The following is a 16168-nucleotide window of genomic DNA, read 5'->3' as shown; positions in this document are numbered from 1 at the left end:
TACTCGGCCCCTGACTCTGCATTTTTGAAAAAAATACATACCCCACCTTTAAAAGAAAGGTTGATGTGACACAGTAAACATGCCTCTTTCCCAACTTTTTTGGAGTGTTGCAGCCGTCAAAATCAAAATTTGTTTATATTTACTAAATATATTTACGTTGGTCAGTGAAAACTTTGGAAATCTTTTCTTTGTACGTTTGTCAAATAAATAAAAGTAAAAGAGGATGAACAAATCACAGATTCTTGATTTTATTGCATTTTATAAAATGTCCCAACTTCTCTGGAACTGAGGTTGTAATCCTGAATCAGAAACTCTCACACATTTATTCTGTATACTGTAATTATTCTAAAGACCTTTGGAAGCAGGTGTTGATGATGATTTACATCCTACAAAATAATTAAAATATATGAGCCTATGATCATCTTTCTCTGCAATACTGGCTCCAAAAATGATAACGCAGGTAATAATTCATCTTGGAAAGTTTATATACATAAAGCTAAAGTAATGTCTATTGCATTCTCCTTTAGGTTTTTCTGTAAAGATATTTTATGACTCTTATGACTAATATTTCACAAGTGTATAAAAATATCTCGGTAACACTTTACAGTATGGGTGCACAAATATGCATGAATTCATGCTTAATGCACAGTTAATCACAAGTTAATAATACAATAATAATAATGTTTTATTTTTATAGCGCCTTTCAAGAATCCAAGGTCACTTTATAAAATAATACAAGCAATTGGCAAACAAAATACACCAAACAATCAGAGGAAACAATCATACAAACATGTTGACAACAAGGAACTACAGATAATTAACAACACGAGGTCTCGCAATCATTTAGTGAAAATCGATTAGGCTATGTCAAGAAAACGGTAATGTGTCATATAGACAGAAGTTGAAGAAAGGGGAAACATAGAGGTAGAAGAGTTATTTAGAGAACAAAGTGAATAGATGAGTTTTAAGTTGAGGCTTAAAGGTCTGGAGAGATGAGGCAGCATGAACATTATGGGACAGCTTATTCCATATCCTAGGGCTTTAATACAGAAAGCTCTACCACCCACCGTAGAGAGTTTATACTTGGGCACAACAAGCAAGTTATGTAAATATAATGTAAAACTCAGTAAAAAAGTAGGCATTTCTGTCTGACTTCTTGTTGTATGTTATTTTTTGCCCTGTATGATATTTTACAGGTTTATAAATGAAAGACCTGTCAGGCGATGTTTGAAATATACCCCCATTTGCAGAGTGTTTCTGCATTCGTTTGTGTTATTCATAACACGTGTTGTCAGATTAAAATGTGTTCTTAGTTGCAGTGTCTTGAGCTCTCTCAGCCACCGTAGTAGGAGGCAACAAATGTTTATTTTGTATTCTTTGAATACTTTTAGTTTCATTCTTACGCAAATCTCACTAAACATGTGGTTCACAAAGTACTGATGCCAGAACATAAGACTCGCACAGAACGTCCACCATGTAAGTTCTCCTCTTTTTAAATATCAATTCAGCCTGTGTGTTTTTGTGTTCTTACACCAATAGTTGTGTTTCTGTTCGTGAAAATCTAAATGTGGAAATGAGTCGGCATGATTTGCTGAATGCGTTCATGAGATTATGAGGATAGTTTTTTTTAGTTGGGTTATTAATATAATATAATAATTTGATTGTTACTGAATTTCTAAAGCCTGTTGTTTGTGTTTTGAGTTTGACTGGTTGTTTTGAGCATTACACAAATATCATTTATGAAAGTTTGATGTTTCTTACTGGACATTTTCGTCATAAATTATCTGCTTATAAAATATTCAGACAAAATCAAAGCAAATATTTAGTCATATTTTTACAGTTCAAAGCATTTTATCTCTGTATATAAACCCTTACGAAAATGGACAATGCTTTATTACAAATAAAACCAAAAAAACATGGTTACTATAGGTAAACCATGGTAACCACAAATTAACCATGGTTTTTGCTACACTAACCTATGGAAGCCCGTTTCCACCACCTTGAGAAAAAATATAATTCTGTAAGTCATAATAATGAGATACTTTCTCATAATTATGACTTAGTATCTTGTTATATTGAGAAACCTTCTCGTAATAATGACTTAGTTTCTTGTAGTTTCTTGTTTCTTGAGAAAATTTGGTTAAAGTTTCTGATAGTCAGTATGTTGTATGTTGTGGACGCATCAAAATAAAGTGTTAGAAGATATTAAGAAGACAGTCTACTAATACTCTAATGACTGCTAGTTGACATGTAGTTGCAAAGTTACTTACTGTTAGTAGAATGACTAAAGTGGACTATCTAAATAAAGTGTTACCGAAGATTTCTTGTATTGATGACTTTGTTTCGTAATGAGAAACTTTCTCGTAATAATGACATAGTTTCAATTACGAGAAAGGGGGAAAAAAGCTCTAAAGTGCCATGAAACACACATCTCAGAATCAGCATCAGCTTTTTAATACTAGATTTTTTTGGTTGCTATAACTTTGTTTTGTAAAACTCATTTGTTGTAGCAACAAAAGCCAAAAAAAAAAAAAAAAAAAAAAAACTTTAAGCAAGTGTTTTTGGATTGAAATCATCATATAGCAGCCTGCTTCTCTGATCTTATTCAGTCTTTAATGAAGTGGTGTGTTTTATTTTAATTATTTTTATGTTATTTATGCTATTATGATACGGCAAAATAACAGTGATAACAGCGTGTGATTACTGACTGCAATCAGTGTGAATGTCTGTCAATATCAGTTTATGTCTGGCAATCAGAGTATATACTTGAGTATGTGCAAAGCTACATACAAAGCAATTTTTTCTATTTTTTTTTCTTTTTTATTACTCAATTATTTTTGTATTTTTTAGTGCTCAAATAAATCACTTATATGATGTCTAAAATTCTGTCTATTATTTTATAATTGAAACACTATGCAGGAGTATTTACGGGTCCTTCTCAAAAAATTAGCATATTGTGATAAAGTTCATTATTTTCTGTAATGTACTGATAAACATTAGACTTTCATATATTTTAGATTCATTACAACACAACTGAAGTAGTTCAAGCCTTTTATTGTTTTAATATTGATGATTTTGGCATACAGCTCATGAAAATCTCAAAAAATTTGCATATCATGAAAAGGTTCTACCCTCAAGCAAGAGGGTAAGACACAGAAAGACATTTCTGAACGAATAGGCTGTTCCCAGAGTGCTGTATCAAGGCACCTCAGTGGGAAGTCTGTGGGAAGGAAAAAGTGTGGCAGAAAACGCAGCACAACGAGAAGAGGTGACCGGACCCTGAGGAAGATTGTGGAGAAGGACCGATTCCAGACCTTGGGGGACCTGCGGAAGCAGTGGACTGAGTCTGGAGTAGAAACATCCAGAGCCACCGTGTACAGGCGTGTGCAGGAAATGGGCTACAGGTGCCGCATTCCCCAGGTCAAGCCACTTTTGAACCAGAAACAGCGGCAGAAGTGCCTGACCTGGGCTACAGAGAAGCAGCACTGGACTGTTGCTCAGTGGTCCAAAGTACGTTTTTCGGATGAAAGCAAATTTTGCATGTCATTCGGAAATCAAGGTGCCAGAGTCTGGAGGAAGACTGGGGAGAGGGAAATGCCAAAATGCCTGAAGTCCAGTGTCAAGTACCCACAGTCAGTGATGCTGGTGTTGGTCCACTGTGTTTTATCAAGGGCAGGGTCAATGCAGCTAGCTATCAGGAGATTTTGGAGCACTTCATGCTTCCATCTGCTGAAAAGCTTTATGGAGATGAAGATTTCATTTTTCAGCACGACCTGGCACCTGCTCACGGTGCCAAAACCACTGGTAAATGGTTTACTGACCATGGTATTACTGTGCTCAATTGGCCTGCCAACTCTCCTGACCTGAACCCCATAGAGAATCTGTGGGATATTGTGAAGAGAAAGTTGAGAGACGCAAGACCCAACACTCTGGATGAGCTTAAGGCCGCTATCGAAGCATCCTGGGCCTCCATAACACCTCAGCAGTGCCACAGGCTGATTGCCTCCATGCCACGCCGCATTGAAGCAGTCATTTCTGCAAAAGGATTCCCAACCAAGTATTGAGTGCATAAATGAACATAATGGTCATTCTTTTATTGGTCGGATGAAATATGCAAATTTTTTGAGATAGGAATTTTGGGTTTTCATGAGCTGTATGCCAAAATCATCAATATTAAAACAATAAAAGGCTTGAACGACTTCAGTTGTGTTGTAATGAATCTAAAATATATGAAAGTCTAATGTTTATCAGTACATTACAGAAAATAATGAACTTTATCACAATATGCTAATTTTTTGAGAAGGACCTGTATAATGACTAAAATAGTTTGTATAATTCTGCAATACATTTGGTGGTTGTTTTTCCTCAAACAGGGGGTGGGGGCACTAGAAATATTGTCAATTTTTTTTTGCTGGAATTTCATTTTTCATGGTATCGTCTTCAAATTTGAAATATAACTCATGAAACTCGTGACTTTCAACCCATTACTTTTCTGGATTGCTCCAGGACTTATTTCATGTATTTGTATATGAAATAAAAAAAACATTCAGTGTGGAAAAACATTTTTCAAGGCACGTCAGTGTCTATAACTTTTTATATTAGTATTATCAACTCTGGATGATGGATAGTAAAGTCAAGAGTGTCTTCTTTCCAAAGATACCTAAATTGTGTGTGTAGCACACTGTTGTCAGGAACTGTTACCATTTTAATTTAGGTAGGTCATTTTCACCTGTGAGGCCCAAAATAGAGGGTGCTGGCTAACAGGTTAATCAGATCTTGAGAGATTTAATGTCTTTATTTCAGTTGATTTCATCTTCGGCTGTGGCTAAAGTCAGTTGTAGTTCTTATGTTTCTCTTTCATTCAGTGATTCTGCTTGTTAACAGCATCTGTTCATCACTAATGCTCAATCAGCACTTAATTAATCACAGAATTATCTCATGAACTTCAGCACTGATTCAGTGTTACTCTAACACTCTCTAGTGTGCACACATTATAAGAGTTCATATAAAACTGAGGATTTTGTTGATGGGACACCAACACTGATGCTCTGCTGCTTTATTTAAAGACAGTAACTGTGAAGTTGATTAACCAGCTATGATCTTTTCATTAAATACTCCAGAACATGCATGTGCTGTAGCTGATGATGAACTGAAATGATTTGAGTTAAAGACATGTTTTCAGTTATTTAAAGTGTTTGCAGTTTTATACTAAGAAATAGTTTTTCTCAGTGGACTCAAAGATATAAGTTCACATTACTAACGCCATATGAATACTAATATTTTAAACTCAAACTGTATGAAGCTATTGGAGCAGAGTTAATTTCCCTGGTAGAATAACAGTAACATGCTGTAAACATGGAGAGCTGTAAATTAACGGTAGAGGGCTGTAAATTAACAGTACATTACTGGCTACTCTGCTGCCAGTACATTACTGTTATTTAACTGCACAATCTTTTACAGCGAAGCCATGATTCATTTTCGTCTTGTACAAATAAAGTGTAGTCTGCATCTGTCTCATTCCAGCTCTTCTGTTTTCAGGTTCAACCGGTTCTGGAAACATTTGCTGCTGATGTTTTGCATTATTATTTATAGCGGTCAGTATGATTTTTGTATATAAATTGAGACAATGCTTGGTTTTAAGTTCCAGGTAGAGTTACTCGATTGTTACTCTCTTGCGTCACTCAGAAATTTGAGAGAATTTAATTCAACATTAATCTTTACGAGCGTTTCTATAAGCATAATATTGGAGAAACTCCACCATCAGTTCACAATTACTGAATCCACTTAGACGTGTGAGCATGACACATGAGCAAGTGACTAAAATAACTTCATATACATTTATAGTATTGTTGACAGTTTGTATTGAATATTATACTGTCTGTGTTTGCAGAAACCACCTCTACAGATGTACAAGGAAAAAATGGTGGCAGCGCTACCCTGCCATGTAAATTTGAGGCCAGAAACATGTTTGATGTTTTTTTAAAGGGTCTGTCAAAAGACATCCCTGTTTGTAAGACTGAAGAATGTAATGGACGTGTATTTAAAAAAGGAGTGTGTGACATCGTCATCAAGGATCTGAGACTGAGTGACGCTGGGAAATACATTCAACGAGTTCATTACATTAATGATCAGGCAGAGCTGAAGCAACAAACCAGAGAGTATCAGCTTCATATTGATGGTAAAGTAAAAACTGATCAAAACCATCAGCATGTGCTTTGTTTTTCCTTTAGCAATTGTGTTGGTATTGCATGTAAGCAGCAGAAACACTAATCAAGTTTCCATCCAGATTTTGCGCTGTTTTGTTATCGACAGATAGATATGCGTTAAAAAAAAAACTGCTGAAATTTCCTGTCTACAGCCTGTTTCCATCCAACTGGCCTTTTACCGATAAAATGGTGAGCGTCATGACGTCATCCCTAAAAAAACGAATTGTCGCGTAACCCTATATTAAATTGTATAGGCCTACATAAAATAATTTTTAAGTATCATGTGTTTTTTTTTTTTTTTTACTTTGTTATAGACTAGCTAGATAGGCCACTGTTGATAATCAAGCAATGATCATAAACAGTTGCAGTTGTATTATTATAATTTTTCTGATTAACGTTTATAGGAAATATGAATGTTCATTCCGGTTATTTTATTTCTCCTAACCGACGGTCGTTAAGCCATATTAACCGTTAACCGACAAGATTGTTAAATTACAATTCAATTAAATTTAAATTGATAGGTGGCTTGACCCATTACAAATTATTTCATAATTAATGAAATAACAAAACGAAAGAAAAAAAAAACTGCAATAATCAGCAGCCTATATGCAGAATTTCGGTTCATTTTTGTGATGCACTCTTGAGAAAGCGGCAGTTTTCCTTTATTTCACAAAAGTAAGTTTTGTTTTTCATTGTGAATGTACACAAATAAAATAAATATTTTGAAGAGTTTTGAATAATGTCTTACTCTTATATGACCACAAATGAAGGAGTAGGCTAGTGCAAGTTGTTTCTACTTTAGGAAAAAAACTAATAAAAACACAAGCGATGGTGCCGGCACCTCACGTGCAATTAAGCATAGCCTACTGACTCCACAATGCAGCCTGTTCATGTCATAATAAGATACAGTCAGCCAAAAAATATTGAAGAAACATGAAAAAAATATTTTATTTCCCCTCACTCCACAACAAATCATTTAAATTTAACGGTAGAAATAACTCACGACAAAGCAAGCATAAAAATATAAGAAGCTAACAAGCCAAAACTAATTAATTTAAACTTTTGTACTTCACGTTCATGTAAAACAAAATGTGCTTGGCATAATATCACGGGGTTATGGTGGTCAAGCTGAAAGGCACGGACTACAGGCTATTTAAACTGAACAGTGCACTGTAAAAGAAATTAATAATATTCATGTAAACGTAGGCTAGCCTGCTAACACCAAATTAAGATAAGTATGTTTGAGAGGTAACTCGTCTTTTTCTTACCATGTATAAAATAATTTTAGATACAATTTAATAATATGAATATGATTTAATGCTCTTTTGAACTACAGGGAAAACCCCTTTTCTCGACAAAATGTGTTTCCAAACAAATTTTTGCGGCATTTATGGAATATGGATATGGAATTTATGCGCTAAAGTTAAACGGAAAAAGATTTTGTCGACACATGAGAAATTTAATCGATAATTGCCATTTCCATCAGCTATATCGTAAATATTTTAAAGCGCTAAATATTTTTTTGCAAAAAAAATCCTTGGATGGAAACTTGGTTACTGAGACATGTCCCGTCTAATATTCAGATTAGTTGAGTCCAATATGGCTGTTTTTCTTTTTTAAATGATAAAATTTGTCCACTTAATCCTAAATGCATGTTTAAGGCCTTGATTGATTGACACCATTATAATAATGATTAAGGATATGCATCTTTCTGTTGCTCCTCAGCGGAGATTTCTGTGAAATCAGGCGAGGAGCTGAAGTTGGATGTTCTCTTGACCAACGCTGATAAAGTAAAGACTAACTCCAGTGGAGAGTGGAGGGAGGTGTGGAACAGAAGAGATGGGGTCTTGGATCATCATATGACTGACACTGATGGAAACCTCACCATCAAAGAGTTTACAGCCAATGATGCAGGAATATACAGAGTTCTGGACTCTGATGGAGAAATCTTGATCACAGTGACAGTCAAAGGTGAGAGAAGATCAATGAATGTTTAGAAATATTGGAGGTATTTGACAGCTGATATTAATTTATGATTTTAACCTTTCTAACCTTTCAATATTCTCTACAGGATCTAGTACACAGTCAAAGGAAACACAGACAGACACAGAAGATGACAAAACTGATGAATCAAAAAATAGTAAGTAAACAGAAGGCATTGAGAGCTTTACAAAATCTTTAAGTAGTCAGTTAAAAAAAGTAGAAGAAAAAGAAGATTTTTTTTTTTTAAATGGTGTTCTCCTCCCACCTTTCCCCTTCCAGCTGTAGTGAATGTTGTGCTGTCTGTGTGTGGGCTTCTGGTGCTTCTGCTCATCGTTATTGCTGTCATCAGGATATACCAACGTCGGCACAGAAACCCAGAACATGAACCTCACCTTGGGGTCCAATTGCAAGAGATTGTACAAGGGGCCCAAAACAGCTAGCAACACCACTGGTTACTTGTAGTTTGACTTCAGAGCAAAATTCTGAGGATTCTGAGTCCAAAGTTGAGTCTCTGTTCCATACAAGTTGTTTTTTTCCATATTAAATGTCTTTAGGGAGTTTTTCATTTTAACAGTGAAAGACTGTAAAAATGCTACAGTAAAAGCCTGTTAATTGGTTAACAGAATGTTTCTGTAGTGTACTATATATGGTGCATAACTGTGGATTGGTATATTATCATTCTATCAGTTATTATTTTTACTGTAAATTTAAATTAAGACCGTACTGTAAATATCACTGTTTGTTGTTGTTTTGTTTTTTTCTTACAGTGCTCACTGCTGTTGCCTTTAAAGGTGCCATAGAATGAAAAACTGTCTTTACCCTGGCATATTTAAATAATAACAGTTCTGTACATGGAAATGACATACAGTGAGCCTCAAACACCATAGTTTTCTCCTTCATATGTAAATCTCGTGATTAAAAAAGACCACTGAAAAACAGGCGAATCAGAACATAACACCGACTGTGACGCAACAGTCGGGATCACTACGCCCCCAACATTTGCATAAACCCGCCCTTGTTCTAAGCCGGCCGAACCATCAGAAGCTCTGCAGGTATTGTAAATAAACAAGCGCGGACAACAGCGAAAATAACACAATAAATGTTATGTTCCAGGCCGTGCAGGGGGTGTGAAGTGCAGGGATGGGTTGGTGTCTGTATTCAGAAAGGCACAGAAAGCAAATAACGCGAGCCACTAAAGGGACATGGTTAGCTCCTTGCTAGCGGTAGCCTGTTACAGTACATACGATTTCACTCTCAGTAAGGAGAGATGAGGATGATGGCGAATGACTTACAGATCCTGAGCACCACTGACAAGCATCTGATCTTGTGAAATGTGTGATAAGTACTGTTGCTCCATAATGTAAACATAGTTTGTGTGATCGCGTCTCTTGGAAGTGAAACTATAACGAGAACGATGGATCGTTCAAAAGCAGTTTCAATGCCTCGCATATTAATAACGGCGGCCTGATGCCCGTGTTTTATATACAGTATAATTACCCGACGATATAACTGCGAGAGAAAGTATTTAAATATATATTTTCCTCCCTGTGCTTCCTTCTTGCTGATGAGCTGTACTGTGAAACAGCCAATCAGAGCAGAGCTCAACATTGAGCAGCACTGTGAAACAGCCAATCAGAGCAGAGCTCATTATTATTCATGACCCTGCCAAATAAGCCAATAACAGACCGTTTCATTCTAGGGAGAAATCCTAGGGTTGTAAATGGAATGTAAAATCGTTTCTGGAGATTTTTTGCCCTTACCTAAGCCACATACCTTCTGTGTAGATATCAGAGAACAATTTAAAATACTGTATCAATGCATTCTATGGCACCTTTAAATGTTCATTTAAAATATAGGTGCCTGAGTTATTCAGGAGCCTCTTTGTACATGTTGTAAACCACATTTGATAAGAATAATTATTTGTAAGAATGATGGTTTTGAAGAATTATTAGTTTTTTGTATTGTTTAACTGTTAAACAAATAATGAACTTGAAAATGATCTGATGGATCCTCCTATCATCCCAGGGATGAAACTAAGCTACCATAAACAAACACAGAGCAATATGAGTTGCTCAAAAGCCAGGAACAGTGCAATGCTTGATGGACTTTATACACATAGTGGATTTGTTTCTGTGTTGTGTTGTTAATAAAAGAGACCTCACATGAAGATGCAGTTGTTTCTCTCATCGCCATGACATCCCGCAAAAGAGAGCGAGCATCACGACAAACATTGACAGTTCAAGAACTATGATAATATAAATGTTATGAAAAAGGAAAATACAGAAAAACAATACAATACTATAAATGGCTGCCCACTGCTCCGGGTGTGTGTTCATGGTGTGTGTGTGTGTGTGTTCAATGCTGTGTGTGTGTGTGTGTGTGTGTGTGCACGTTGGATGGGTTAAATGCAGAGCACGAATTCCGAGTATGGGTCACCTGGCTGTATGTCACTTCACTTTCTGTCTAAAGTAATATCAGATTAACTGTCTGTAATTGTATAATAATCTCTAAAAAAATGTATTTAAAATAGGCCTTATAAAATTAAATAATAATAATAAATATGTTGCATTACAAAATAAAAGCCCTCCAAAATCTCATATAAAGGGTGTTTTATTTAGCATTTCAGATAGCTCTAAAAAGGAAAGGGGCTTTTATTTTGTAATGCAACATCAGACTTGCCTGATTTTTGGTGAGTGACAACCTGAGGTGGTCTACTATAAATCTGAAGTGAAACTAGTCTGTGGTAACAGGCACTTTCCTTTTTAGAGCTATCTGAAATGCCAAGCAAAACACTCTTTATATGAGATTTTGGGGGGGCTTTTAATTTTGTAATTTAACATCAGTTATTTTGATATCATTTTGTTTGAACCATAATTATTAGGCTGTTATTTAACACTTTTAGACAATTTCATTTTATAAAGCCTATTTTGAATACATTTTTTTAGAGATTATTATAATAATATTACAGACATATAAATATACCTCTATAAAAAAACTGAAAATAACACTTACATGTTGTGCTATTAGCCACAAGACCATACTTCACTCATGCAATCTCTCCTAATTCAAATTTCAAAATAAAAGCCCTGTTTATTAGTAATTTTAATAATCTAGTGTAACAACATTACACTTGCCACACACATATACATTCAATCAGATTATTGTAATGCTTTTCTTGGCATCTTCCTTATTAACTATTAAGTTTTTGATCATTAAATATGTGAGCAGTCATGTCTTGGGAGTTCTGGTTTTTGCACTGTTTGTGACTGCACTGCAGGAATATTGCTTAAAAGTAAACATATGAATTAAACAAGTCTACATCATTTCACTATGCTAATGCCTGGTACCTGAAGAGATTCATCAATATGCTTGAGGACTGTTGGGATAATTTTAGGTTTGTAGTCTTTGAGTTAGTTTTTCCAGCTTGTTTTATTTCAGTCGTATTGCTTTGCTCAGTGTATAAGCTGGAGAATGAACTACTGCTCAGTGAGATTCATTGACTGCAGTTCATAAAAGATGTTCTATAGAGAATGTGATTACATTCTGTTGTCTTTATATTTAAATGTGTCATTTAAATAATTTAGCCTCCTTTAAACATTTAAAGAATCTGTTTATCATTTTGTTGTTCACTTTTTTCAGAATTGAACAGTCCAAGCTTCCTGTTTTATGCTACCTTACAAGAAATATGACTTCCTCCCTCAGAGGAGGCATAATATGTATCTGCACATTTTTTTAAATAAATTTTTATCTAATGGACAAAAGCATCTCCCAGATGCTGTTCATAGAGCCCAACTTGAAACCTTAACCTGGAATATTTCATGGACTCACAAGTCTACACACACTTAACCAAGTCTTGTCAGCTAATGCTTTGCAAACTAAAGTAGACAAACTACAATTTGCTACTGAGAATTTTAATACAGTTGATCTGCGTTAGACACTATTATTCAATGCTTACATAGGTCTGGAAGGAAGTGGAAACACTCTGTGGTTTAGGGGCTCTGCATTGAGATGAAACCTGTAGTTTAACACCTTTATGAACAACAGGCACGATGGGGAAAGTCATTTTCTTCTTCAGTGTATTTTCTTGTTGGATTATGCAGATCACATCCATTGGTAAATATATTTTATTTCAAACATAATGAAATTAACATCAACCTCAAATACAACAGCTATTAAAAGTTTTAAATGACCTGTTTTTATCTTTATAAATGTGTCTTCAGATGCGTCAGTACGAGGATCTTCTGATCTGATAAGAGTTCAGATGGGAGAAAGCATCAGTCTGAACTGCAGCATGACAAACCAATATGAAGTCGCCTGGTATCACCTCAAATCCGAACAACTCGAGCTACTGGTTGCGGCAGAGAAGGACGAAAAAGGAAGAAAACTCCTGATCAACTACAATCCAAACAGCTCTCGGCTGAAAATGACTGCAGAAGATTGGGTCACCAGAGTCACGCTGGTTATTTCTGGAGTAACAGAGTCAGATTCTGGTCTTTATTTCTGTGGAACAAAGTCTGATGCTCCAGAGATGTTCTTCAACAAACCCATCAGACTAGAGATCGAGGGTAACAGATTTCAGTTTTTCCATCATGTCTTTACAGCTTTCCTGTAGCTCAAATAGTAGAGCATGGCGCTAGCATTAAAAAATGTAAAAAACTGTAACTTGAATGCAAAAATGTAAGTCGCTTTGGATAAAAGCGCCTGCTAAATGCATAAATGTATATGTAAATGTTTACAATCTTGTCTATGTAAGAGGAATGGGTCAGATGAGACAGCCAAGATGAGATCTGTACATGATTTTAGCAGCACATGGGTGGGAAAAATGCTTTTATGTGATGAATATGTGTATGTTTGTGTTTGTGTGTGTGTTCATTTTTAGATCACAAACATACATATCAAAAGTTTGGACACAGTGAATAATTGTAATTATTTATTTAATCTGAAAAAGGCTCTGAAATGTCAGTTGCATAAGGAACAAATTAAATCTTAACCCACTCTCCCATATACAACCAACAATTAAAACAGTTTTGTGTGTGTGTGAGTTTGATAAACGAATCATATATTTACAGGTCTATTTGTAACAGAAAAAACAAAAGAAGTTGACAACACAGGTAATATGTTGGTCGTTCATTTCATTTTTCATGCTCTGTACAGTGGAGATCCAGCACTTATTGCAAGTAACACTTTCGGGTTAAAATCTGAATATTTCTTCTGTATCTGTCTGTCTGTAGATGAAGGGACTACGAAAGAGAAGGCATTGATGTTGGAGGAGGTGACGCTGATGGAGCGAGTGCTGATGTTCGGTGGTGTTGGTCTGGCTGTGTTGGTGTTTTTTGTGGCTACAGTCATCGCAGGAAGAATCATTCACCATCACGGTTGGCAGGAAGGATGGGCTGCAGCCAAACATTCATCTTTGATTCAGCACGAATCAGATAATTGACACATTTATGTGCTTTATTCTACAATCTGAGCTTTGCACTGTCCCTTAAATCAGCATTGGTTTAAATTAACACAAATTAAAACAGAAAACTGTAGAGATGTTAAGGCAAATGCCACCTTTTTCAGCACCAGTGAAACTTGTCATTAATTGTTATGGTTATTATTCAGGTGGTTCATTTGTGCTTGTCAATGAGATTCAGTTAAATAAAAAAGTATTATTACTTCTACTGTTTTAATGCAACATAATTCAATATCAATATCAAGCTAGAGTGTAATGTTTTAAGCTAGATTGAGCCAATTGAGCCAGCACACCGCTTCTGTCACAGCCAATTCAAGCAAACAAATGCTTTCATGACATTAAACCAGCAGGACTTAAAGGTATTAAAGTGTATTTTAGGTATTAAAGTGTCTGGCTCTTTAGACATATGTACTTGTAAACTGTCTTCAAGAGAAAATCTAAATGTAAATATCTTCTTTAGCACAATAATCTTGATTAAATGAAATGAAATACACTTTATTGTCCCCAAAGGGGAAATCTGTGTTGGACTTAAGGTGTTTACATTGACAGGATCATTGGATCCATAAATGACAATACACAAACAATATACTCATAATTTCTATACTAACCCTGAAAATACAATCATTCATTATTTAACAGATTAAGTGCTGGCTAAAATGGAAGAGAGAGTAATTAAAAGACAGGTGAATAAGCATGTGTTGTTGATGTTCCCCGGAGTGTAACTCTGTGTTGAAAGTGTTCTTGAAATAAAACGGACCTTATATCTTCATAAAAACACACGTGTGGACTTGGTGTGTGTAACCCATACTCAGAACTTGTGCTCTGCATTTCACCCATCCAAGTATTTCATTTTGATCAAATCATCAAACAGGTTCTCCCCACTCAGTGACGCATCCACTGAGAAACCTGATGAAAGTGCTCTAGTTATTGGGGATTCTATTGTACGGAACGTGAAAATAGAGACACCAGCCACCATAGTCCATTGTTTACCAGGAGCCAATGCGCCCGGTAAAAGTGCTGCTAATGCTAAATGTAAATTCAGTAAGATTGTTATTCAAATGATTTTTGACTTCGCCAGTCGGAGATCACTAAAAATAATGTTAAAGAGGTGGGAGAACTTGCAAGTACGATGTCAGACACCATAATATGCTCTGGTCCGCTCCCTGCTTACCGGGGTGATGAGATACATAGCAGACTGCTGTCACTCAATGGCTGGCTGTCTAAGTGGTGCCTGCAGAATAACATAGGTTTCATAGACAATTGGACGAGTTTTTGAGGCAGACCTGAACTGTTGAAAAGAGATGGTCTTTATCCGTCCTGGGGTGGCGCCGCTCTTCTCTCTAGAAATATAGTCTTAGAGTTCGTACTTGACTAACTGGGGCCCAGGTCAGGAAGCAGACAGACTGGCTAAACCGACCGTCTGCTAGCCGCCTCACGTCACAGAAGTCAGTTAATTCTCAGCACATAGAGACTCTTTCACCTAGATATCACACTATAGAGATGCCTGTTTAACGAAAGGTAAAAGGGGAGGTGTTGCTACAATGTATAGTCATATTTTCAGAGTTAGTAGCTGTGCAGGGTTTATGGCTGATATAAATTTGACAAGATGGCACAAACATTCAGAGGAAAGCTTTAATGGTTTAAGTGAATTCGATACACAGTCATAGGAGAAGCTGGAAACGGAGCCATCAAGTCATAAACTTTCTGTTTCCTTGCATGTTATTTTTGTATTTTATCACAGGTGTGATTTTTTTTAGGGAACTGCACCCATCATTTCAGCCTGATATTCCATTTGGGGGTTGTTTATTAGGGTTTTAGTGATTATTAACATTTATATTTATTCATTTACCAGACACTTTTATCCAAAGTGACTTTTACATTAGGGTCAAAAAGATTATATAAAATGTCCATGAAAATGAATAAATACATAAATAAATAAATAGTTATTTCTTTCAGTAATAAAAGTGTACCTCTTTAAAATGCATGTGAATTACATCAAAGCGCACAGTTACCATTCATTGCTCGGCAGTGGTAAAAAACAGGATTTAAACAGTGAATTCTGAATTGATCCCATCTTGTAAACTCAGATGTGGATATGGATGGCAAATAAATTACAACATGACTTTGGTACATTCATACCATCCAGAACATAGTTTTTAATGGTCACGGCGATAGTTCTTCATCAAATGTAGAACCTACTCAGACCTCCATCTATATGGTGTATCTTTGTTTTTTAAAAGAGGCAATACCACCAAAAAAACACCCAAAAATACACAGGCAGCCCAGCCGGTCCAATCCAGTGCTCTAGAGAGGGAAGGAAGATGAATTTTAGTTTTAAGATCACTGTATAAATATATTGTAAAGCCCTCAATGCCTCCTCTTTTACTTACTGAGTTGTTTGGATCCATTCTGTGAATGAGGTTCTGGAGATTCTGTACAAGATAATAAAAGGTTAATCAATTCAAAATGAATAAGAATAATGTTTAAAAAATATCTTTCCATATATCCAGATGTTTACTGA

At 35.7% G+C, this 16168-nt stretch overlaps 2 protein-coding genes across 3 annotated transcripts; both read left to right on the top strand.

Moving 5' to 3' along the window:
• Window positions 1-1340: 1340 nt before the first annotated feature.
• On the top strand, window positions 1341-10354 carry LOC306884980 (uncharacterized protein). The gene is made up of 6 exons (XM_079441262.1): window positions 1341-1476; window positions 5539-5594; window positions 5891-6178; window positions 7932-8177; window positions 8278-8346; window positions 8469-10354. Coding segments are annotated over exons 1-6 (822 nt in total). The 5' UTR covers window positions 1341-1474; the 3' UTR covers window positions 8630-10354.
• Window positions 10355-11428: 1074 nt separating this feature from the next.
• On the top strand, window positions 11429-14418 carry LOC306885617 (uncharacterized protein). Of its 2 annotated transcripts, XM_079442265.1 has the most exons (4): window positions 11429-12302; window positions 12410-12754; window positions 13259-13300; window positions 13421-14418. In XM_079442265.1, exons 1-4 carry the CDS (start codon window positions 12239-12241, stop codon window positions 13627-13629), a joined length of 660 nt encoding a protein of 219 aa, XP_079298391.1. In that variant the 5' UTR covers window positions 11429-12238; the 3' UTR covers window positions 13630-14418. The 2 variants fall into 2 exon arrangements, with proteins under 2 accessions (XP_079298391.1, XP_079298392.1); XM_079442266.1 differs by lacking the exon at window positions 13259-13300 and having other exon boundaries at window positions 12184-12302; window positions 13421-14417.
• Window positions 14419-16168: the final 1750 nt, after the last annotated feature.

The sequence above is a fragment of the Barbus barbus genome (assembly GCF_936440315.1).
Source record: "Barbus barbus genome assembly, chromosome: 19".
NCBI classification, from domain to species: Eukaryota; Metazoa; Chordata; class Actinopteri; order Cypriniformes; family Cyprinidae; genus Barbus; species Barbus barbus.
This window is presented reverse-complemented; position numbering and strand designations above follow the sequence as displayed.